Source organism: Cnephaeus nilssonii, assembly GCF_951640355.1.
Source record: "Cnephaeus nilssonii genome assembly, chromosome: 8".
NCBI classification, from domain to species: domain Eukaryota; kingdom Metazoa; phylum Chordata; class Mammalia; order Chiroptera; family Vespertilionidae; genus Cnephaeus; species Cnephaeus nilssonii.
In genome coordinates this window covers 8,850,391-8,876,952 of record NC_137079.1, presented here as the reverse complement: position 1 = coordinate 8,876,952, position 26,562 = coordinate 8,850,391, and the positions used below count along the sequence as shown (strand labels likewise).

At 41.5% G+C, this 26,562-nt stretch overlaps 1 protein-coding gene across 2 annotated transcripts in view; it reads right to left on the bottom strand.

Moving 5' to 3' along the window:
• Positions 1-26,562, bottom strand: part of SNX25 (sorting nexin 25) — a 95,099-nt gene that overhangs the window by 59,717 nt on the left and 8,820 nt on the right. For both annotated transcript variants that reach the window (XM_079779397.1, XM_079779396.1), the window contains exons 2-3: positions 12,211-12,295; positions 4,148-4,364 (exon numbers count right to left, since the gene is read on the bottom strand). In XM_079779397.1, the coding sequence (XP_079635523.1) occupies positions 4,148-4,364; positions 12,211-12,295 (302 nt within the window). The remainder of the gene's footprint in view (positions 1-4,147; positions 4,365-12,210; positions 12,296-26,562) is intronic.

The following is a 26,562-nucleotide window of genomic DNA, read 5'->3' as shown; positions in this document are numbered from 1 at the left end:
GGAGAGGAAGCCGGGCGTTGCTACATAACATCATTAGCCGGCACCCACAGCGACTGTTTCCGGGCTGGGCTGGGCTGTGGGCTGCATTTTGCGCCACGGGGTCTCGGCAGCGTTGGCTGCGATTTGGTGGGGTGTCACTCTGGGGTGGTGGCGGGGCCTGTTCCCGACTTAGGGGAAGCCAAGTGTTGGTTTATCGGTGCCAGGTCCACGGTACCGTTTCTTTTTAAGTGGCCAGTGCACATCATGGCAGCTCCTGCATTGAGCGTCTATCCCCTGGTGGTCAGTGCACATCATAGCAACCGGTCGGAGGGAAGGACAGCCACTTAGCCTTTTATATATATAGATGTATGTTTGGTTAATATCATTGGGGGAAGTTGGCCAAAAAATAATCCACTTTTACAAGAGAGGCTTCTTTAAATAATAGCCAAATCCCTCTCAAAGTGTACACGTCCCTTCTCTATCCCTGTGGAAGGCAGATCATGACGAACCTGACCCTCGACTTCCACCAATTCCTCTCCCTCCTAGAGCTAAGTCAGGGAACACCTTCGGAGTGAGCCAGTCAGAGGTTGGCCAAACAAGCCTGATCTCTGGAAAAGGGAAAGGTGAATGCTCCCGGATACCCTCTGCCAGCTCCCTGCAGGATATTCCCATGATGCTCCCCAGCTGGGGACATCAGGCATTGCTTCAGAAGCCAAGAAAGACTCGCGGGTCAAATGGCTGCTTCTGGGTCAGCAGATGTCCGTCCTGCTTCCCGGTAGATGGTAGCCCTGATCCGGGCAGCAGCCTTTTTATTCAGTATGAATCTGTTTCCTGCAGCTCCTTTTCCTTACTTCTCGGTTCTCATTCCTTGAATGAGGAAAAGGACTTTTTGTAAATGTCCTATGTTCACTATTACTTCATTTTTCCATCTACACCAAGAAGTACATATGATCACCAGCATTTTACAGATGAGAATATTAAGGATCTAAGTGGTTAAATGAATGGTCCAAAACACAGAGGTAATAAATAACAGAAATAACGTTCAGGTACAGATAATTTACTCTACGCCATAATCAGAGATTGCAAGGATGAGAGGAGAAAAAAAAATGCAGAGTTAAAGAAGGAAAATATGTGAATAAAAACATTATTATTCCCCCTTAAACAGCATGCCGGTGCTGGTAAAACACGGAGATTGTAAAGACACTGCAAAGTTAAAGACGCTATCGATTTAACAGCATAAAAAAACAATCATTCTTAGATTTTCCTGAAACCTGCTGGAACAAGACAGATGGGACAAAGGAAGAGGAAGCAGAGGCAAGAATTCAATGTGATCTGGATGGGCTGAAAGCAGCAACAGAATGTCGGCCTGGAAATAAAAACAGCTGACCGGAAAGCCACCTCCGCACACTGCCTACCAGTCAACCAGAGGCTGTGTTGCTTTTATTAATGCAATTTATTATTCTCTTGTCTGACAGTGGCCAATTCAATTGGAGCCTCCCGGGCCGCCAAGCCATTTCACACTCAGTGCATACCTGCACATTCATGGAGATTTCTAGTTCGGGGGCACAGTTTAGCTGGGGCAGGCAGGGACAGATCTAGCCAACAAACCTGAGCTGTCTACCAGCCTCATGTGTGATGGCAGAAGGTGACATTAGTCCTCCAGGGTTCACCTCCAGGGCACGCATGGTCATCTATATCAAAATGCCAGAGACCTACCGGCACTTTTTAAAATATCCATAATCCCAGCGATAGAGTCTTTTCTTTAATAAGGGCCATCAACTAGAACGTGTAGGCAGAGCCCAGATATCAGCAATATAAATCTACCCTGGCCATAAGACAGCTAGAAGCCCAAAGAAAAGGAGTTTCTCAAATGAAATCAATTCTCTATTTCTTTCACTCTGATGCTTTGTCTGTAACATTTTTATGTTTATTCACAAAAGCAGTAATTTCAGAAACTGGTAAATGTCTCAATGAAAAATATATTCTTACATTAAAATTAGATAATCATAAAAACACTAATTTCTCTAAACACTTGCTCTTCTCCCAAACCTTAACCAATCAGCCTTCTAACGGAAATAAAACACTGATTGAAATACTGTCCTCTCCTGGACCATAATTTAAATGATTTACTTTAAAATGAGCTCCCACTGAATTCAAACAAGTCTTGGCAGAGTCTGCCAGGTAGAACTGTGGAGCACTTTACACAGCGGCTCCCCCGCAGGTCAGCAGGTGCCCCGAGGGCTGCTGGACCCTGGAAAGGAGAGGCGGAAGCTTCTGAGACTCTGGGGAGGTAACCCACAATCCTACCCCTCACTTTCCTCATTAGTTCACATCCCCTCTTACTGGAAGTTAACTTCTTCATAAACAGCAATATTCAAAGGGTGGTCTGGAGACTCCTATGTGTCCCCAGGGCCCTTTCAGGGGGTCTCTGAGGGCAGAACTATATTCACAGTAGCACGAAAATGTCACGTTTTTTCACTCTCAGTCTTACAAGTGCAGCGGAGTTTTCCGGAGGCTCTGGAATGTGTGATGACATCATCACTCTGACGGTTAATGGAAAGTGTACACTTGCACTTTAAAGTTTCTCAGTTTTAATATCTAACATGGTAAATATTGATAGATGGAATAATAAGTGGTGAGCTAGTAAATGTTTAACAACCGGCTCTCCAAAGGAGGAAAGAAAGCTCTGATTTGTAGCATTCATCCATTTCACAGTGTAAGCGCCGCCACCCCGGCCAATTACACGCTAACAGCCTGATGTCACTGAACTCAGAGTCAGCTCCCACAACCCAGGACAAGCTGGCCCAGCACACCACGAGATGTAACCCACAAACATAAGCTCTTTTATTTTTAGGCTCTCAATAACTTTTAAGAATATAGAGGGCTCCTGAGACCAAAAATTCTGAGAATCGCTGCTTTTCAGTAATTTTTTCAAACCATGAGTTGTAACCCACAAGAAATAAAATAAAATTTACTTAGTCTCAAACACCATTTTAAAAAAATGTCAAGAAACAAAAAATATCAGTTATCACATATAATAAGAGTACTGTTTCACAAAATTGGGTCATGATATAAAGTGTATTTCTTACTATGGGTTCCAGTTTTTACAAGTTTGCGAAACACTGGGGGCAGAAAGCTGGAAACTAATAGGCATGTGATGGCTGTGGGCTCTGGTCCCATAAACCTGAGCCGGGTGAGACTGGGGGAGGGAAGACCCTGTAGGGAAGGAGGCAGTAAGCCGAGCCTGGACGGCAGCTGCTGTACAAGCAGGTTGAGCAACCAGGCCCACTGAGCAACATCACAGGGCAGAACGGAGCCCGCCCTCCGACAAACGCACACACCAGCTCTTCTAGAAAAGAGTCTGAGCCACCGGCCCAATAAGGATGCCCACGCCGACTGCACAGACCTTCCCAGTGTGACAGTACAAGGGCCAACAAGCCTCATGCTAGCCATTTTCACATGGAAACATCGCTAATTATCTCCCACAAGCTCCAATATTAAGTTTCTTTAAAAATCAATTTTCAGGGTATGGTGATGCTCTTAACACAGGACACACACACACACACACACACACACAAATCTTTAAACTTTCCTAAAAATTTAAAGTCACTGACACTATAAAACCTTATGCTTAAATTTTCTATTTCTAGCCTTGCCGGTGTGGCTAGTGGTTGTCGACCTATGAACCAGGAGGTCACAGTTCAATTCCCAGTCAGGGCACAGGCCTGTATTGTGGGCTTAATCCCCAGTAGGGGGCGTGCAGGAGGCAGCCATTCAATCAATGATTCTCTCTCATCATTGATGTTTCTATCTCTCCCTCCCTCTCTAAAATCAATAAAAACATATTTAAAATTTTTTTCTATTTCTAGGTATCCATAATACTATAAATAATTCATGACAGTGTTGACTCAATAAAATTCTCTTCACTGTTTAAGTTATTTATAAAATTAAACAAGTCTATAAAGTGGTTTTCTATTACAAAGTTACATTTTTAAATCTATTCTATCATAACTCTATAATGATTCCCTTCACTGTGTCTACATTTCAAGCCAAGTGTCAGCAAGACAGAATATTCTAGAGTTCGGTCTTGACCGCGACCCCTTGCTCAATAAGCACAGTATTTCCATGTGAAGAAAGGCGGGGAGGTTTTTCATATTACAACGTTTACCTGGCATTCGCAGCTTTCAGGTCGCAGAAGTGAGTGAGCAAGGTTCTCACCACATCGTTGCAGACAACCTTCACCACATCCACGTGGCTCAGTCTGTGGTGCAGCTGTTTGGCAATTTCCCAAAAGTCTTCCAGGAGCAGGTTGTAAAGCTGCCCCTCATCTTTGCTGAGGTTCCCATACCAGGACAGCACGTAATCTCTGTAACTGTAGTCAAACACTACGAGAACAAACAAAGCAATGAGGAAACTCGGACGAAGGAAGCAACACCAAGACAGCATTTCCACTGGAGACTGGCCTCCTACTGCTTAATAGTCACGGCTTGAAGTATAAAGAGAGTAGAAAACAAAACAAGAAGACAATCTTCCCTAAAATCTTTCAAAATGAAATATTCTCATCTAACTAGAAGTTTTGGGGTGTGGTGACTGGTGACTATATGTCCTGGATGTTCTTGGATAGCCCAATTTTTAAATAGTCTATCTTGGTGCCAAACCATCTAAAACATCTGAAAATTAAAAATGTTACTGGGCTTGAGTGTGATTCCTCCAAGAGCTCCAAGGAAGCAAAACATTTAGCCACATAACCCTGTTCCCACTGAAGGACCTGGGCTATTTATAATCACTACTTATTTTACTAGCTTTTCTTCTTTCCTTTTTCAAACACCACTTGACTTGGCTTCAATTTGATGTGCCATACATCATTTCCTGCTTTGCTTTGCTTGTCTACTACACATTGGTTTATTCCCAGGAATCCTGTGAAACAAAATGTAACTTGGCATCCAAATGACTAACCCATAATCCTATATAATAAAAACCTAACATGCAAATGGACCAAACGGTGGAATGACTGGTCAGCAGGGGGCGGGGCCAGCGAATGAGTGGCACCAGGCCAGCCAAGGAGGGTGCCAATGGGCAGAGGGAGGGGATGGAAATGGGGGGACAGTGGTGACCAGTGGTGGCAGAGGGGCAATGGGGGGCAGGGCCATCCACTCGCAGCTGGGGCCGTCCCCCAATCGGCCCGCGGGTCACCTCCCGCAGAAGGAGGCCAGACTGCGGCTTAGGCCCGCTCCCGAGTCGGACATCCCCTGAGGGCTCCTGGTCTGCAAGAGGGCGCAGGCCAGGCTGAGGGGGGACCCCCCCCCCAGTGCACAAATTTTTGTGCACAAGGCCTCTAGTTCTCAAATAATGCTTTAGCCTACGATTCAGTGCTCATTTTACCAACTTTAAGTTGTTATTTTATTTGGTTTTTTGCAGGAAGGGGCAGAGAGGGTCATGGTTTGTAGAAAACCAAGTAGCAAACGGAGCCTCCAGCTCAGGCTTAGTATCCACTCTGCGTGGAGATCCCACATGTCTGCAAGAGCCCACTGGTCAGAGGAAGCACTGCTCTTGTTCTGATATCCTGTGACGGCTTTTTTCTCAGAACATCAACCAGGAAAGCATAGCCAATGTTTTTCCAGAATTTCTCAGCTTTATAACAATTTACAAAGTAGCATCTTAAATCCCAAAGTTCAAAAGCATACACAGAGCATCAAAAGTTTTTTCACATAAGCTTGGCACAAATTGGGCTGAACATAAAAAGAAAAAGATGTAAACAGAGGATTTAATCTTCTACGTTTTAAAAGAAACTAGACTTTTTACATAAAACTGCTATAAATGGCCTTAAATCATCCAATAAGCAAAACATTTGCATTGTAAGCAAATATAAAATGAAGCAGCATAACTTAAGAATGAGCATTTAGTGAAATGAAGTAACTTGTGTGGTCCAACTATATTTGTTCTTAATATTTTGGATCATATAGGAGATACTGTATTTTCCTAGAACTATTTGGCAAAAATAAAAATATTTTCTCCTTCAAAAAAAAAAGTCTTATTCACAGACACATACTAAGGTTTTTAGATAAATCCTCAAAGTGATTCCATTGGCCTCAGTCATGCTGAGAAGATACTTAATAAAACTGAGCCTTATCGCTGAAACCGGTTTGGCTCAGTGGATAGAGGTCTGTGGACTGAAAGGTCCCAGGTTCGATTCCGGTCAAGGGCATGTGCATTGGTTGCAGGCACATCCCCCATAGGGGGGGTGTGCAGGAGGCAGCTGGTCGATGTTTCTCTCTCATAGCTCTCTATTCCTCTCCCTTCCTCTCTGTAAAAAATCAATAAAATATATATTTTTTTAAAAACTGAGCCTGATAGCTGAGAAAAATTACTTGCTAAGACAAGGACTAAGGGGCAGGCACTGAAAAGAAAAAAATGATTCTACCTCAATCTTGCACTATTTATTAAATAAATATTTATAGAGGCTTCCAGCATGCAAGGTGGAATCAATATCCACTGAACATGAAAGAAAAGGCGAAACAAAAGCAAAAGCAACAAATGACTCTCCAAGGCCCTTCGGCAATTTTCTGCTCACTTCCAGATATTAATTTGAACAAATAGCTGTTATGCTTTCTAGATTCGGCAAAAAGTACACACATCTCATCCCTAATTGGACTATTCCATTAAGAAAACAGCAGAATTATTGCCGACCCAGATGTAAGAAATTATTGCAAAAACAGGAATGAACCAATCCTATAATCTCAATTACTGGTAACAAACAAGTAGACGGTGGTTTCTACACAGTAACTCAGTTTCACGCCCTCCACAAATTGAGTTCCGAGAAGTGAAATCATTGCTCAAAGTTAACCAGTGGCAGAGCCAAGTCTCCTGCCAGTCACACATTCTTTCTACTCAGCACACTGCAGTCTTGCACGAAGATCGGACAAGCCACATGAGTAAAGATGTGAAAAATATAATATAGCTCCCTCATCCAACAGACATCCAGATTGTTTAAAACCTCTTTGTATGAAAAATATATGTAAGAGGCTGTACTTTTAAACTTCTCTAGAAGGCAAAAATAGGACCAATGTGTAGAAATCACAGAGGTTATTTATTAACTAGAGGCCCAGTGCACGAAATTCGTGCAGGGGGGCAGGTGGCCCCTCAGCCTAGCCTGAACCCCCTGCAATCTGGGACCCCTCAAGGGAAGTTCGACTGCCCATTTACAGGGATCGGGCCATGAGGGTGTGGCCAGCCTGGGTGAGGGGCTGAGGGCTGTTTGCAGGCTAGCCACACCCCTTTCAGGGTTGGGGTCCCCACTGGGGTGCCTGGCCAGCCTGGGTGAGGGCTGATGGCTGTTTGCAGGCTGGCCAAGCCCCCCAGCGGGGACCCTCACCCCATAGGGGTGTGGCCAGCCTGAGTAAGGGGCTTTTTTTTTTTTTTAGCGCCTCCTTGAGCAGAGGCCAGGGCCAGCTGGAAGCAGGTATCTGGGATTTGTCTTCTATAATTGAAACTTTGTAGCCTTGAGCAGAGGCAGGGCCAGCCAGGGTGGGTGGGAAACTTGACTTCCTCCATCGCCGGGGGCAACCCAAGCCTCCTGCTCGCTCCAGCTCCGTGGCGACCACCATCTTAGTTGTGTTAATTTACATACTCACTCCTGATTGGCTGGTGGGTGTAGAAGAGTGATGGTTAATTTGCATATTTCCCTTTTATTAGTGTAGATGTGTACCATACAAAGGAATTGAATAAATCAATAAGCTGTTCAAGAGGCTGCCACGTTAGATGGTGAACATTCCATCAAAAGAAACTTTTAAACAAGCTAGATATCCAATGAACAAGAATGACATAGAAAAAATTACTCCCTGAGCTGACGGGCGGGATTACATGACCTCTAAAGGCCCTTGTCTGCACATCCCAATGCCAAGTAACAAGAGCATGAGGGCCACCTTGCCAACAAAACATTGCTAGTTCATTTATGTGCAAGTCTTCCTCTCTAGCTCTTTTATTAAAGTTTTCATGCTATAGAATTTTTAACTAACAGCATATAAATCTGCAATCCAAAGGTTTGAAAAATAAAAGTGTTTTTTCTTTTGTTAAAATTTAATTTTAAATTATAGCAGGAAATTAAGAGCAATTATAAGAGACTAAATATCTTTTAATATATATTTTTATTGAATTCAGAAAGGAAGGGAGAGGGAGAGATAGAAACATCAATGATGAGAGGGGGCTGTCTCTTGCACGCCCCCGACTGAGGATCAAGCCCGTAACCCGGGCATGTGCCCTCAACTGGAATCGAACATGGGACACTTCAGTCCACAGGCCGACGCTCTATCCATTGAGCTAAACCAGCTAGGGCGAGACTTAATAGCTTTAAAATAAGATCTTTTCAGCATGCTAAAGGATTAATGTGAAGGACATATTCACCTACATAATGTCTCATTACATTTGTTAACTACAATGCACATGCTAATTAATACAGCTCTCAAATATTCCTCTGATAACACATTTCAGCTAGGAATTAATAAAAATGAATACTGGCAAAAATCTGTACTCAGTAATAGAGATATGTGTTAGACACAGGTATATCTTCTATCATTAGCTCATCAGCACCCTTCTCCAAGCTAAGTATCATAAAAATATAACAGATATAAAATGTACAAAACAGCCTTGGCCGATGTGGCTCAGTTGATTGGGGCATCATCTCCAGAGTGTCAGGCTTGATCCCCAATAGGGGACATGCAGGAGGCAGCCAATCAATAGATACTTCTCTCTAATTGATGTTCCTCTCTCCCTTGTGTGCTTGCTCTCTCTCTCTCTCTCTCTCTCTCTCTCTCTCTCTCTCTCTCAAATTAATAAAAACATTAAGAAAAAGAAAAAAAGAAAGAGTGAGCTCTAAGAAAGCCATTTTTTTCAACTCTGACTTTTCCCCAGAGCAATTCAGAGACACAGTGTTCTATGTCCAAGAGGTAGAGCCCCATGACTCATAAATGTCCACCACCTGAGTCTCTTGGAACAAAGAAATAGTCCTCTCCCGCCTCCACAGAAACTGGCCTAATGATAGTGATAAGGACAACAATAATTCCTTGTTCATACTAACGGCCCTTTATGGTTTGTAAAGTTTTAAAAATGCAATTTGATACTTGATAATCACTATCTGTAGGTAGAAGAAAGTCATCTTCTGGGAAGATCTGGGGTTATTAGTTTATGTCACTGACTGATCTATTCATTCATTCAACAACACACTGCATACCACTGGGAAAAGTGTCACACACCAGGTGAGCTGAGCCTAAAGGGTGGGAGAAGGCATGGTCTTTCAAGGGGGAGCTCTTCTTCCCATGGCAGCATCTATTCTCGGACAGTGTACCACCCTCTGGGATTGGCCAGAGGGAGCCTAGCAACAGCGATTACCACCTTCTCCAGGGCATGCTCCAAAGAAACTAAGAGGTCTGTTTACTTGTAAAATGACCTGATAATTAGAGTTATCTGTTATAATGAAATTTAATAGTAAGTCAAAAGATTTGTTTAAAGTCTTTTTTTTCCCTCTATATCTGTCAGTTTCCCAGGAAATGTAACTTCAGCAGGAACTTTTAGATATCTGGTACAGGAGGGCAGCTGTTCCGACTTCTCAGACGGACACATAGATCATTCATACTGTATCTGAACCACTAAATATAGTTTCTACATGTGAAACTGGCTAACAAAGCACAGTGATGATATCCTTTGATCATCTCCGAATACGCCATTAAACTTCCAGCATCTGAAGCTTAGTAATTCTTACTGCTCTACAGAAGGTCTAACTATATTATTTCGCTCTGCATACTTATTACTTCTTTCTTTTTAGTAATTCAATCTATAAAATCTTAAGTTTTTAAAAGATAAATCCTAAGTTATATTGCCCACTTCAGTAGCGACAACAAAAAAATCCACATACAAACATGCAGACACACATATCTGCCTTGTAATTTACTCAACTCTTAAAATGAACCTGCTTTTAAGTTATACTTTCTAAAAGGAATAAAACATATAAAGATAAAATGGTACAAAAGTGTTATCTAGTTTAATCTAACTTCAGGGGGAAATTTTAAAATAAATGTTCTTAAGCATTTCATATAAACAGAACTTAAATTACTATCGCCTTAATAAATATCTCTGATATAACTTACAAGCATACCAAAAGACCCTCAATTTTACCAAGGCAAGTCCACTAAAAATAGCTAATAATATTCAGCATTTCAATTAAATGTACTGGTCCCAGAGTTTAGAAGTGTAAATTAAAATACTCTAGACATGCAAATTATAACCACTACAGATTTTCTAAATGTTTACAAAGCCGTTTAGCAGCTTAGCCTCTGGACACATTTTTAGATTCTAATTCCTTATTAATTTAAATGTCCAAAATTTTTAGTAGGCAATTTTGTTTTTAGTTTGTCTCATGTTGGTTTTCAAATAAATGTCCTATATAATAACAGGCTAATATGCAAATCGACTGAACTGCAGAACGACCGGTCGCTATGACGTGCACTGGCCACCAGTGGGCAGATGCTCAACCCAGGAGCTGCCCCCTGGTGGTCAGTGTGCTCCACAGGGGGAGCACCACTTAGCCAGAAGCCAGGCTCATGGCTGATGAGTGCAGCAGCGGTGGAGGGAGCCTCTCCCGCCTCCACAGCAGTGCTAAGCCATCAGTCAGACAACCCCCGAGGGCTCCCGGACTCTGAGAGGGCGCAGACCAGGCTGAGGGATCCCGCCCCGCCCCCAGTGCAGGAATTTCGTGCACTGGGCCTCCAGTTTTAAATAATTACTTTGTTGCCTTGGCCAGGTGGCTCAGTCCTGTATACCAGAAGGCTGCGTGTTTGATTCCTGATCAGAGAACATACCTAGGTTTTAGATGTGATCCCTGGTCAGGGTGCATACAAGAGGCAACTGATTGATGTTTCTCTCTCACATTGATGTTTCTCTCTCTCTCCCTTCCTCTCTCTCTCTCTAAAATCAATAAAAAACATATCCTCATGTGAGGATTTAAAAAATAAATAAATTATTATTTTGTTTATTGTGTGGAAAAGCTTTGGAATATTGTTTGTTAATATATCGGCAAGGACCATGTGATTAATATACTTTATTACTAAAATATACATTTTGAATTAATCCTGGTAAAACAGCAATTTGAAGCCTAATTCTACGTTTGCTGTTTGATTTGGGGACTGAGCTGTCACTGATACAGCAATCTAAGTGAGAGAAGGGCACTCTCTTGGCCATACTCTGTGACTTTTTTTATTTTTATTTTTTCCTGTGTTTCCTTTTGTTCCTCCAATTTTATTTTGCATTGGTTTTGGGTATAAAGCTGAGTAGTTAGATATTCATGCACTTTACACAGTGTTCCCCTCGATATTTCCAGTACCCTAACTGGCACCATGCATAGTTTTCACAATATTCCATCCATTTCATGTATATATCACATTTTGTTTATTCCTTCATCATCCATCCTTGGACACTTGGGTTGCTTCCACCTTTTGGCTATTGTGAATAATGCTGTTATAAACATGGTCTTTCTTTAATTTTTTAAGACTTAGAAGTTTCTCTGCACTTAGGCATGACATGTTTATTTAGGGTGGAATATTATATTAAAAGGAAGTGCCGAAACCGGTTTGGCTCAGTGGATAGAGCGTTGGCCTTCGGACTAAAAGGTCCCAGGTTCGATTCCGGTCAAGGGCACATGCCCTGGTTATGGGCTGGATCCCCAGTGGGGGGGGGGGGGTGCAGGAGGCGGCTGATAGATGTTTCTCTCTCATCGATGTTTCTAACTCTCTATCCCTCTCTCTTCCTCTCTGTAAAAAATCAATAATCAATAAAAAAATATATAAAAGGAAGGATATGCTACAACACTGATGAATCCTGAGGACATTATGCTAAGTAAATAAGCTAAATACAAAAGGACAAATACTATATGATTCCACTTATGTTAGGAACTTAAAAAAAGTCAAGTTCATAAATAGAAAGCAGATTGCCAGGGGCTGGGAAAGGGGGATTGGGAATTGTTTAATAGGTACAGAGTTTCAATTTTGCAAGATGAAAAGAGTTCTACAGACTTTACACAATGAAGATGTAATTAGTCATCAAATAAAAATTCATGAGGGAAAAAATCCTAATGCTATATGCAGACAAAAATGATAGATAAATTTTCTAGAGATTATTTTCCTTTTAGAATAAATATAATGAATTGCTCTATATGGTAATTATGTACTCTCATTCGATCCTTACCTTCTTTCAGAGCTTTATCCATATTATGAGAAATTACTACCCTTCTAGACTGAACTGATTCATGTGAATTTCCATACACAGGACTCTGAAATGTAAGAAGAAAAAATACAGATTACTAAATTAATAAATCATATATAAAAATAAAACCAAAGGTATGAAATACCATCTAAACAAGCAATGAGATTCACTTATCAGATTATAAAGTTCTCTTGGGAAAGCAACTAAATGTTTTAGTTTAGTTAAAAATTGTTTGAAATAAACAATTAAGGAAGGATTTTTTTCTCTTTCAGATATCAAAACAGTATGATGCAAATACAGAAATAAACAAATCAACAGAATGGCAGAAAGTACAAAAACATGCAAAATGTTTGGAAACACGTATACCAAACTATGTGGTTTTCTCTAGGTGGCACAGGATTTTAACTTCTTACTCCATGTCTACGTAATAGCAAGTTTTAAAAATGTCTCTTAAAATTTTTTTAATTGTAAAAAGATACTGCTTGGCAAAATAAAGGGGTGGGGCGTGGGGGAGAGAATTACAGAATTAAAATCCCACTATCAGGCTAGTAAGAATACATTAAAGAGGAAAAAATTTAATTGATCACATACAAAAATGATCAAAAACATGTATAATGTAATTGGGCCCACTTATTGGTTTTGTAGGATAAAAAGTTAACTAAGTAATGTTAACAAAATGTGAGAATTCTTTTTTTTGGAGGGGGGGGGGGGCTCCATAATCTAAATGGCTAATATTACTATCACCCTCATCCAACCAACAAGCCTGAGGCAATCACTGTTCTCAGGCAGGGCATCCAAACAGCCCCAAGCGTCTGGGCCACCCAACCCGGAGGAGACCATTTATAGTTCCTGGCTACCTCTCACTATCCATCCGGTCAGATGCCAACAGTGCCATCTGTTTCTATGATCGCTGTTATTAAAAACAAACAAAAAGCCATAGCTTTACCATTCCTTGGTTGAAATACTTTTAAAAGCCTTAAGTGTACAATTACACTCAGGAAAGAAAAGAATTCTTTTATGCTACAAATTAACATAATATTCAATACTTTCCCAAGAAATATTTTTAAAACTGCAAATAATCATAACCCTATAGACAAACGCCATTTAATACATAAAAGAAATACACTCTCAATTATTTAATACTATTTTATAGTCCCTGAGTAACTTGCTAAAAAAATTAAGTGGTCAGTATGTTTTATTCTAATTTTAATTTTTTTTTATTTTGTGAAAAAAAATTGAGAAACTGAGAATTTTAAAATTCTAGTGCTTTTTAGATTTAATATTTTTAGAACACTATAGTGACAAATAACTTTAATCACAACTTCTCAAGCCTTTGGCAAATAGTCTCGTATAGTTTCCCAAATACAGGTATGTTCGTTTTAGTGTACAGCATCAATCAGATGATACAACCAAAGTCACATAACACTTATTGGAGAAGTTCCACAATTTGGGTTCTTAAAATGGAAACTGTCTCTAAGAGCTGGGAGAGAAGCAGATACTCTGAGTTTGTGTCTATCTTCACAACTTCCTTTAAAACTTAAATTTTTTTATTCTTACTTTTTATATATATATTTTTTTGTCTCCCTAGTCAGGGCTCTACTACGTTTTGCCATACTTCTGCTTCATACTTAGATATAAAAGATATAAACATAGGTTGTCACTGCTGTCCGTATCTGAATAAGAATTACCCTATTTACCCATCCCCAGGGGTCCCTGGCCCTTATTAGAAAGAACAAGATTCTTCACCTCCATCCATCCCACAGCCCGATGGAGAGTCTGTAAGTACGGAGAACAGGAAGACAACAGAAAACAACACGGGCCAAAAATAACTGCAAAACTATGCATGGAAATTCCTTTTTTAAGGATTTAATATTTATGGAGGCTGAATCTCATGTCTAAATTCCTACACAAGTGTTAGTCGCTACACACAGTACTTCACTTCTTTCAGATCACGAACATGCAATTTACTAATCGTTATCCCAAGGAGGGGAAAGGAAAAAAGGAAGGAGAGAAAGGGAAGGAAGGAAAGAAAAGAAGGGGAAGAAGGAACAGAGAGGAAGGAAGGTAAGGGGAGAGCGGGTGGAGGGAGGGAGAAAATGCAAAATGTGAATAGATTCCTACGGTCCAGAGGACAGTGAGCAAAAACTGCCTTCATTTTCCTTCTATAGATTTAAAAAAAGAAACTCCACACGCAGAGACTTCCTCAAAAGACCTATTCTTTAAGGCAAATGCGAACTTTCTCCTATCTGCACAAACACAGCCTCATTCCCCAGGCACCGCCTACCTCTCCGCCTGACACTCACCTTCCTAACATGCTGGTTTTAGGAAAGATGCAAGGAAAGTGTGTGTGCTTTTCCCACTGCCACAAAGAATAGGGACAGAAATCTTCAATATCCTAATTCTGAAATTAGGGCTTCCAAAGTCATCTGACCAGCTCTTGTTTTCTGTTTTCCATTTTGTGTATCCATACCACATTATTCATTCACAGAAGGCTTTGGTAAATCAGTACCCCTTGTCATGTAAAAAATATGCCTTATTTTTTTTATGTAATTAAAATAAATGAAATCTGTCTTAATTTTAAGATTTAAACCTAGGTTAAAACCTAGCTTGCCAAGATCATTTTTAATCACTCGGAGAGTTCTCTGAAGAAAGAAAATGAGAGGTCTCAACATGTAAATGCTCATTTCAGAAATGCTGAACAAAACCCTAGAGCTTGTGTCTAATACACATATGTAACGAGATCCCCAGCATCAACGAGTCCATGCCATTTCCAACGCCCTTTCCTGAGAACGTATCAGCTTCTGTTTACTCCTGAGCATCAGCTTTGAGTCTACAGCCACAACACACTCCAGTGTCTGTGTCAGAGCTAAGGCAGCTGGAATGTCTTACAGCTCAGAGCCTCTCCTGAGGAAACCACACCCACAGAGAACCCATGCCCAGAGACTTGGGTACGCTGACACCATTAGCAACAGCCAGGAACAATCTGGAATCTGGCCAAGACATATAGCGCATTGTCCGCTGTTTATAAATATGACATTGCTTCCTGAGCTGCTTCCTGTGGGAGCACAGATGGGCTGGGACGGCCAGCGCGTGACTGGTAATTCCTTTCTGCCCGTTACTGGAATACTCAAATAAGAAAGTGCCTCTCTCCCTCGTTATATACGTATACACTTAAAAAATTTTTAAATGCATTTGTTTGAAAAAGAAAAGCTCTTTACAGATGTGAAGGAGTGATAGGTATAATTCGTTGTAAAACTAGTGAAATGGTCATTTATCCTAAGAAAACAAACACAAACCCCCAATCACCAACACTAACCACATGGAGCTGTCACATGGCTGAGTCTTTCCAAATATTCTCAGCATCTGACCATCTACTGGGATCTCATGACAAACATTCTCATCCTTAAATTATGCTCTCAAAGTCATGGCTCCTTTCAAACCCATCATATTCTGCCTCGGCCTCATAAAATAATTAAAACCAAAGCAATGAAGGAATCACACCTATTCCTCCTCAGGAAGATAAGGAAGGACTAAGAAACGTGAAAAGCCATCTCATTTAACTAAGGTGGTGACATAGCAATAAAAGCCATGCCCAACCTGGAAGGTGAGTAGCCACGTCCCAGAGCTATGAGGGCGGCAGGCGGAGTAGAAAGCACACGGCTCCCAAGTCCAACAACCCCTTTTCCTAATGGCAGATCCCTGACCCAGCCACTTCCTCTCCAGCTTAAGCGGGCTTACAACACCCCTGAGGATTAAATAACTAACTCAGGGGTCCGGAGAAGAAAAAAGGTAACAGGAGCCTGGTAAGGAATATAAATGAGTTAAGGGGGTTACTACCGCTGTGCAGCTAGGTGTTCCAATTCTTTTCCAAAGAATGGAAATCAAGAATTTTAAGTGAGCCCTCGCTGGTTTGGCTCAGTGGATAGAGCGTCAGACTGCAGACTGAAGAGTCCTGGCTTTGATTCGGGTCAAGGGCATGTGCCCGGGCTGCAGGCTGGATCCCCAATGTGGGGCATGCAGGAGGCAGCCTACCAATGATTCTCTCTCCTCATTGATGTTTCTATCTCCCTCTCCCTCTCCCTTCCTCTCTGAAATAAATAAAAATATATTTTTTTAAAAAGAATTTTAGGTGATATCTCAAAGTAATTTATTATTAATCCAAACACTGCTTACACTGCTTGGGCCAAACCACAAGTCATATTCAAACTGTGGGCATCTAGTCTGTAATTGCTTGCTCCCGAAAGCACTCAGCAGAATGCCTGGCACATACTGCCATATGTAGCTATTATATTATCCGATATAATAAAGAGGTAATATGCAAATTTACCATCACACCCTCACAAGATGGCTGCCTACGACCAGGCCAGCAGGGGGGTTAGCGAGGGACAACCAAACGACTGAACAGCAGGCTGTGTGGGGCGACCAGGCTGGCAGGGGGCTTAGTGAGGGACAACCAAATGACTGAACAGCAGGCTGCGTGGGGCGACCAGGCTGGCAGGGGGGTTATCGAGGGGCGACCAAATGACTGAACAGCAGGCTGTGTGGGGCGATCAGGCTGGCGGGGGGGGGGGGGGGTGTTAGCGAGGGACAACCAAATGACTGAAAAGCAGTCTGCGTGGGGCGATCAGGCTGGCAGGGGGGTTAGTGAGGGACGACCAAATGACTGAACAAGCAGGCTGCATGGGGCAACCAGCCTGGCGGGGGGACCGTGAGGGGCAACTAGGCCAGCAAGGGGGGCAGTTGGGGACGACCAGGCAGGCGGGGGGGGTAGTTAGGGGTGACCAGGGCAGCAGAGGAGGGCAGTTGGAGGCAATCAGCCAGGCAGGGGGGGGAGGGGGCAGTAAAAGGTGTAAAAGGTGACCAGGCCTGAGGGGGGGGCAGTTAGGGGCGACCAGGCCGGCGGAGGGGGTGCAGTTGGGGGTGACCAGGCAGGCGGGGGGGGGGGCAGTTGAGGGCGATTAGGCTGGCAGGGGGGGCAGTGAGCGGCGACTAGGCTGGTGGGGGGGAGCAGTTAGGGGCGACCAGGCAGGCAGGTGAGCGATTAGGAGCCAGTGGACCAGGATTGTGAGAGTGATGTCCGACTGCCAGTCGGACATCCCCCAAGGGGTTCCGGATTAGAGAGGGTGCAGGCTGGGCTGACAGAACCACCCCCCACCCAGCACGAATTTCATGCACCAGGCCTCTAGTCCCTAATAAAATTCAAAATGTTACTAGCTTTCAACAAATTGACGCTAATTGGTTGGTTGGTAGGTAGGCTGGTTAGATGGCTGATTGGTTTTCCGAAGGGAAAGAAATGGTGGAAGTGAAAGCAAGAAAGGATTGAAAAGTTAAGCAACCTGAGCAGGACACAACAAAATAAAGCATCTCTTTCTTGAAATATTTTTGCCTTTGAGGCTATACTTTACAGAGGGAAAGTGTACATATCCTGAAGCTGTTCTAACGTGTATGTGCCTTTACACTTCCTATTACTGGGGAAGTATTTAAACAAAGCCTGGCTGGATCAGAAGCCACTTTCCTGGATTGTGCCTTATAATGTTTAATCATGAACTAAAAGCGATTGTTTTCCTTATCGATAAATGAAAATTGTCAAACACACATACTGAGCTGTTACCATTGAGGGAAATTGTACTGATAGGAAGTAGAGGTACTTGTGTCTTTTCCCCCCTTTCAATCAAGTATAATTTCTATTTTAGATATAAGAAAAGGAAGCTATTCTTTAAAATTAAAACATACAAATGTTCTCATATTGTTTATTCTAGATCCCAAACATACTAATTTCTTTTTCAAATACTATTTCCAATTATATAAAGAGCAAAGACACATTCTATATTATAAATATAAAGAATTAAGTGGAAATCTCCAATGGCCAATGTTTTAATCAATTGTACTTTTAACGAAGCCTCCTTAAAACCCCAAAAGGACGGGATTCAGAGAGCTGCCAGAGAGAGGCATGTTTGGAGGACATGGAACTCCACACACCTTCCCCATACCTTGTCCTGTACACCTCTTCCATCTGGCTGCTCTGAGTTATATTCTTTTATACTAAACCAATAATCTAGTGAGAAAAAATAATGAATCTATAATGCCATCATCCAGAGATAATCACTATTGTTATTTTGGTGTATTTCCTCCTACTTGATGACTCCAACACTTACTATGTAACTTTGGGCAACTTACTTTTCTCTACCTCCACTTCCTCATCTGTAAAATAAAGATAGCAATAGTACCTACCTCTTAGGGTTGTGAGCATTGAGTTAGTACATATGATGAGTGAATACACATAATGCCTGGCAACACATTAATAATTATAAATTATTACTGACACTTTTTCATTTTCATATCTTTTTTAAAAAATTAGGACTATAGTATGAAGCACAAACTATGCAAAGGTGACTTGGAAAAGATCCCTTTTCAGCCTCTTCAACCAACCCTAAACTATGAACCTTAAAAGCCCAACACTGCAGGGTAGGCATTTCCAGATAAGGAAATGAGAATGGACACAAGAGGTAGGGGCAGGTCTGGGCAGGTCATGAGAAATACTTAGGTGGTAGAATCAAGCCAATGTGGCCTCCAGAAATATATTCCCTACCATGAGTTTACCTAACATGAACTTGGCAAGAGATGAATGTTAAATTAGATTACCAGTAGCATCTGTAGCTTATTACACCATTTATCAAAGAATTGTGTTCAGGCTAAAGGCCAACTCTGCCTACATGCATCAAATGTAGGAATCAAGGTTCTGTTCATATTTCTACTAGAAGCCCGATGCACAAAGATTCGTGCTAGAATGGGCGTTCCTTTCCCTGGCTGCCGGCACCGCCTTTCCACTCCGGCCCAGCCCCTTCCGCTCAGGCCCCAGAGACGCCTCTTTCCGCTCCAGGAGCCGCCTCTTTCCGCTCCAGCCCCGCTTTCCCACACTGCCCAGAGGCCCCCGTCACTCGGCGCCTGTGTATGCAAATTAACCGCCATCTTTGTTGGGTTAATTTGCATATCACTCCTTATTGGCTGGTGGCATAGTGGCAGTACAGTCAATTTACATGTTTGTCTATTATTAGATAAGACTAGAGGCCCGATGCACAGAATTCATGCACGGGTAGGGTCCTTAGGCCTGGCCGGCAATCAGGGCCAATCTGTGGGGTGACCAGCAGGGTGATTGGGGGGCCCCTGCTGGCACCCACCTTGGCTGGCCTGGGGCCTGCAGACTAGGGGCAGCTCCTGTATTGAGTGTCTGCCCCCTAGTGATTATTGCACATCATAGCAACCAGTAGTTCCACCAGTTGTTCCACTGGTTATTCCACCGTTCAGTCAATTTGCATATTGGGCTTTTATTATATAGGATAAGATGATTATCAATCAGGATAGATCTTGAGACTGGATCCTATGAAAGGGTATAATATCAATTACATCTTTTCACTCAACAAATATGAAATTCAGATGTGCTTTATGAAGGGATAAATGGTGATGGAAAAAATAAAATACAATTTTGAAAGATGTGCTTTATGCTGGGGCACAATCCTCCTGTTATTACTATGTCAAAAACATATGATATCACATTATAGTGGCAAAAGCACTCAATTAAGACCCCCAAAATAGGCTATAGTTGATTCTTTGTCATTTTCTTGAGTTATAATGAACATGTCCACCTCTCTGAGATTCATTTCAATTTAAACAATGTCTACCCTATTTATATTAAAAGATTAGTATGCAATTCCAGAAGAATAATGCATGTAAAAATACTTTAAATATTATAAAGCAGTTTACAAATATGGGCTGTTCTTATGGTTCCAAAAGTCATAGTCTAAATTTTTTACAATGTTAACTTCCTCCCCAAAGAATGATTATAGTTACATTACATGTGATGAGTACTATGACCTTTCACATTTTACTGTCTCAAGCAGAGTCCTTTAGTAATGTTTCTTGGTAACTAATCTGCTTTCTAAAAGAAAAATGAATATTAACGTAAAGACAAAATATCTATTAACTGATCAATAGAGGTGGATTTTGAGGTAGGTTAATATACTTAAGATTGCTTTTCCATTCAGTTGAAACAATTAGATTCATGGGGGGAAAAATGTGTTTTATTTCTAATGTCAAGGACTCAAATGTTAAGATCCTTAGAAAATACACTCCACTTAATTTTAAGAGAAATTTAAATATACTAGTATTTCAAATCAGACACAGATTTGGAAACTGAAATTATAACATACACTTGAAAGTACACAGGCAGATAGCAGTTTGCCTAAATTGGCAAGTATAGAACAGATACTAGGGCTGGAAGAGAAGAATGAAGAAAAGCAAATTGGCTTAGGAAAGGCAACTGAAAACTGGCATTAGCTTTTTGTATTTCTGAAAGGTTTGTGTAATAAAAATTCTCTAACCATTTATCACTTTCATTGTAATTTTGAGTTCATAGGGAAAGCATAAATTCCCATAATATGAATCATATTTCCATCAATTCATACAATCATCTAATATTGACTGAGGACTCTGTGTGTCTGCCACTTAGTTGAGTACTAGAGAGACAATGGTGAATAAAGTACACTCTATGCTTAAGAGGCTTAATCTATTCTTGATGGAAGCACATATTTGAGTAATTGATGAGCCACAGCACTGTGGGAAGCCGTACTTAGGAATTCTAACATCCTTCCTATCCTGCTATCTTTACATGTTGCTCTCCCCACGTCATGAAAGAAAAGTTCCTCAAATATACAGTCAATCCACGAGATTATTTCAGAAGAGTTTTGAAGTTCAAAATATTGAAGTTTATTACAAAAATACTCTCATTTCATGAGTTCTCCCTGAATATAAATGATGAAGGAACCAGCATGGCTGCCCTGTTCAAAGCCTTCATGTAACTCAACAACTAGCTGAGTCACACAGAATGGCTTTTCCACAGAGATCTTTAGTAATGAGAACAATTACTATTTTTTAATACTCCATTACTGTCCTGGAATACCAGAATACCATTCCTAATTAATTTGTTGACTAGCTTTTAAATAAAAACTGGTGATAAAATACTTAGTACCTGGTCAGAAAAATATTAATCAGTGGTATCTCTATTTCCATAATTCCCCTGAAGCAAAAAACTGAGCTCCAGACAAAGTGGCCCAGATAACATACATGTACAAGATATTGAGATGTGTGAGATGAATTATTGCCATTAAGATACTAGTTGCATAAAATTGAAAGAACATTTCCATTGAATCAACTCAAAGAGGCTGGTTTTTACATCCCTTCCAACTGGTGAGTAAAAGTTATCTTCCCCAGACTAGATCTAGATTAGATAAAGTGTTTCTTCAATTTCTACCTAACATAAATGTGTTGAAATTCAAAGAATAAAGCCTCCTCCCTAAAGAAACATGACATTAAAGATAGGTCGTGTGCAGCAGACATCGACCTCTAAGGAGAGAGAGCAGAGAGATGCCTGCTTGAGCACGTAGGTATATAAACAGAGTGAATCCTAAAAGTGGCCTTTGTTGACATCAGGAAGCCCCTAGCCATGGCTTGAAAACACACTGCTCACTTTTCAAGAATCACTTAGGGAATTTCTTCAAATGCACATTTCCAGATTCTATCCCCCAAGAGTCTTAATTCAGAAAGATTAAGGTGTGTCTTTGGAATAAGTACAGTTTTTTTTTAAATTGATTTATTTTTTAGAGAGCGAGAGGAAGGGGGGAAAAGAGAAAGAAACATCAGTTTGTTGGTCCACATATTTATGCATTCATTGGTGGATTCTAGTATGTGCCCTGACCAGGGATGGAACCCCAAACCATGGCATATGGGGACAACACTCTAACCAACTGAGCTACCCGGCCAGGACGTTAAGTACCGTATTTTTAAAATTACAAAAACTGCTGAACTATTTATAGACCCTTAGACCACACTTGGAAACACGCAAATGGCTGTCATGAGAAACATCAATTGGTTGCCTCCCGTATGTGCCCTGACCAGGATGGAACCGGAAACCTATGTGCCGACTGGGAAATGAACCCCAACCTTTTGTGCACGGAACAACGCTCAACCAGCGGAGCCTCTTGGGCTGGGCTATCACAGCCATTTTACATACCTTGGGAGCAGAATCACAAGAATCCTTCCTAACTTCGACTTTGCTTAGTTAACTGAAATGCTAAATATAATGCTTCATTTGTATTCTCATAAAGAAAGGAGGTAGTATGAACTCTTTCTGTATAGCATTTCTATTCCACAATGATACTACCAAATCATTAATCACTTTAAAAGACAAGAGAAGTCAGTTAAATTAATGAGAGATCGTTTTAAATATTGTGCTTGAATAAAAAATTATTGTATTCCTGGAATGGTCTACACTCTACACTGTGTACAGGCGCTGAATAAAACAATTATTGGAAATTTAAGTTGGCTAAACATGCTCCTTTAAAGAAAAACAATCATTCTATTTCCTGAGACTAATTTACATTACATTTAATGGGTAAAACTGCCCCAGAGTACAGCTACAAGCAAATGCCCTGAATGACCCACCTTGGGCAAATAGGCAAGAGAAACAATCCCACTCTACCTATCCAAGCCCCACACCGGGGGTCAAGCCCACATCCCGGGCATGTGCCCTGACCGGAAATCGAACCGTGACCTCCTGGTTCATAGGTCCACGCTCAACCACTGAGCCACGCTGGCCAGGCAAGGCTTCACTTTATGACTCTTCTAGCACAGTATGACTTTTCTAGTATACATATTTATCCACTGTGTTCACAGGCACATAGATTAGAGTAAAATGAATCAAACTGAGACCACCAAAGTCATTTCCCTGAACCCATTAACAATGCCAAAATAGGCTTTGACAAGCAAATGCCGAAGCTGATTACAATGCACTATTAAAAATAAGTGTTACTTGCCTTTAAGAAGGCATAGTATAACCCTCTGGTGTGGCTCAGTGGTTGAGTGTCGACCTATGAACCAGGAGATCACAGTTCAATTCCTGGTTGGGGCGCATGCCTGGGTTGCAGGCTCAATCCTGGAGGCAGCCGATCAATGACTCTCTCTCATCATTGATGTTTCTATCTCTCTCTCCTTCTCCTTCCTCTCTGAAATCAATTAAAAAAATAAAAGTAAAGAACATAGTATAAAAATTTAACTACTGGGTGATTGTTATCTGTGAAAGACTGATTTTCACCCCATATGTCTTCACAGAGAAGACCAAGAAACGATGACCAAACCCAGAACAATGAGCCTCCCTAACATCTAGAACGAGCTCTTTTTCTTCCTTGGGGCACAGGACTTCCAGTGCTAAAACCAAGACGATTCTAAGCAAACCAGGACAATCATTCATCTACAAAACATCCCGCTCATGGAACAGCTGGGTCTGGGTGCGGCTATGCTGCTCAGAGCTAAGGCAGAATTAGTTCTTGAAACACCATTTCCCATGAAAAGAAATCAGGGCTCTTTTTAGAGAAATTGCTAATTCCAGGTGTGAGCAGAATTATAAATACGCAAAATGAACCTGAAATATCTTATTATACCAGATACAAGAAAATTCTCAAAGACTAGAAGGGTCATATCAAAAGGACTAAGGCGCCAACTTGAAAGGGCTCCCACTGGCCAAAGATGGACTTATAAGCTTCAAAACATAATAATCACAGCTGATTGAAACCCATCGAATATGTTCAAATCCATGTGCTCATATTTTTTTAAAAACATACAACTAATTGATCCCTTTCAGAGGACGATGGGAAACCAACTCATTATCTTGGACACTGATAATGAGAAAGAATCTAGCATTTATTCTGCTTTTATATGAACTGTATCACTGTGTAACCAAATATTATATGAGGCAAATGTGTCTCTTTTAAACAAGTATATACAAAATAAATGAAAAATAAATGACAGTTAAAACATCATTTTGTCACCCCAACAAATAATAGATTTAGGTATTGAGCATCAACAGCTACTCATACAACAAAGACAATCAGATAGTATTGTGACCAATGAAAGGTCACATCACCACCTGCCTAGTCCTGCCACAGGGATCAAACACAAGTTTGACCAAGTCTCTGGATCCCGCTGCCAATCTGTGGGACATACAAAGGAGAGAGGATCATGCTGAACCGTATTATTCAAGTGCACTCAGCAAACTCCAGACTATAGGTCATGCTGTGGGACAAATGCTCCAGGTTCTTCAACAGATAAATTGTAAAGAGAAAAAAAGAACAGAGGAGAAACATTTTTTTAATGGGCGACGAGAATAAATTATAATGTCCACAGATGCACATTTGAGTGACAAAATTATAGCATGCATGGAAATGATTACTATAAAGTCAAGGTGAGTTACCTAGGTAGAACAGGAGGGGCTGACACTGAGGTTTGGGGAAGTTACAAGGGTATTCTCTTTATAATCATTCATCCAATTATATATTTATTTTCTGTGATTTTCTCACTCTGTATTTTTTTTATTTTATAATAAAAAGCTTTTTTAAAAGTAATATTGTAAAATCTACCATTTAACACTTTCTATATTCCAAGCACTTCTATAAATACTAAGCACTTGTATTTTTAAATACTATGACATTGCTCCAAACAACCCCTGAAGATATTTATGATCTCCATTTTTCAGATGAGACTGAGACCTAGAAATCTTCAGCAAGTTACCCACAGTCAATGAGTTATTAGGGCAGAGCCAGGATTCAAATTCAGACAACTGACTCCAAAACCATTCTCTATATGTGTATGCCCTATGAAATCCCTCCAGAAATATTTATTGCTTACCTACTAGAGCATGCTAAGTGTTAAAGATACCAAGGGGAGTTTCTGCCTTCATGGAGCTCAAGGGTTAATGAAAAAGAAAGAGGCTCGTCCAAGTGAGTATGAAGTTACGACTGTGGTCGGTACCATGAGGAAAGGTATATGGTGCTATGAGAATATATTCAGTTGGGAGATAAGGAAAGCTTCTCTGCAAAGTGATGCCCGAAGTCTGAGTGAGAGAAATCCACTAGGTAAGGGGGCAGCGGTTTCCGCAGGCAGAGGCAGCAATAGGCAAAGAAGTCATCGGCAGGGAGCTTGGTGCTTTGAGGACTGAGGATGAAGTGTGAGGAGTGAAGGTAGTAGGACAGGAGATTGGGCTGAAGAGCTAGGAAGAACAGGAAGGTACTGCTGGGTTTTAATAAAACATGTTGCTGAAGAGGGATGTGATTGGTGTTTTAAAAATGAACTGAAGGAGGAGCCAATAAGGAGGCAGCAAGACCAGGTGAGAGGCTATTGCAGTCTTCCAGGTGGGACATGATGGTACCTGGGACCAAGCACAAGAGCTAGAAAGGAGTGGATGAGCCCTGGCTGGGTGGCTCAGTTGGCTGGAGCGTCATCCCGTTCCCCAAAAGGTTGCGGGCTGGATTCCCAGTCAGGGCACATACTTAGGCTGCAGGTTCGATCCCCACTATGGGCGCCACGTACAGGAGGCAACTGATGGATGTTTCTGTCTCACATGGATCTCTCTCTCTCTCTCTCTCTCTCTCTCTCTCAAAATCAATTTAAATCAACATATCCTCTGTTGAGGATTTTAAAAAGTGGATGAATACAAGATGCAAGAGGCGGAAAGACAGGACTTGACGATGGAATGCATGTGGGGAGTGAGGAGATGTCAAGGAGGACTCAGGCTTCAGGCGGCGGGACTTGACTTTCAGAGGCGCTGGTCACGGACAGGAAACAGAGGGAGAGGGATGGGACACTTGGGCTTTTTGAATTTCAGGCACCACGGTGAGTGCCAAGTGGAAATGTCAAGTTAAGTAGCTGAATAAATGAGATCTGCGCCTGAGGAATAAACTCTAATCCTCAGTGTAGAGATGGTTACTATAGGAGGCTCAAAGATGAGACTGCCAAGAGTGACAGAGAGAGAGAGAGAGAGAGAGAGAGAGAGAGAGAGAGAGAGAGAGAGAGAGAGAGACAGAGAGAGAGAGACAGAGAGAGAGAGAGACAGAGAAAGAGAGAGAGAGTGTTAGTTCAAGAATGACCTAAAATCAAATCTAGAAAACAAAGCAACTTCCTGAGCTTATCTAGGGGTCAAAACCTCAGAAAGATTTAGTGAAATTGGGAAAAATTGGGGGGAAAAAAAGAAAGTAAGTAAATTACCTGCCTCAGGAATAATACATTGACATTTCTAGATCATTTGAGATGTTAATTTCATGTCTTAAGTGGCAGAGCCTGCACGCAGCCCCAGGTGCTATCTGCAAGAGCTGACTTTCGCAGGAAGAAGAGCCTCAACCTTTGGAGCAAGGAGAGAAAGCCCTAGGCCCTCGGGGACTGCGCCAAGGCAGGTGGAGAGAGGCACCAGGAACACAGGGGTCAGGGGCTGTCTCACCAGAGATGCAAACA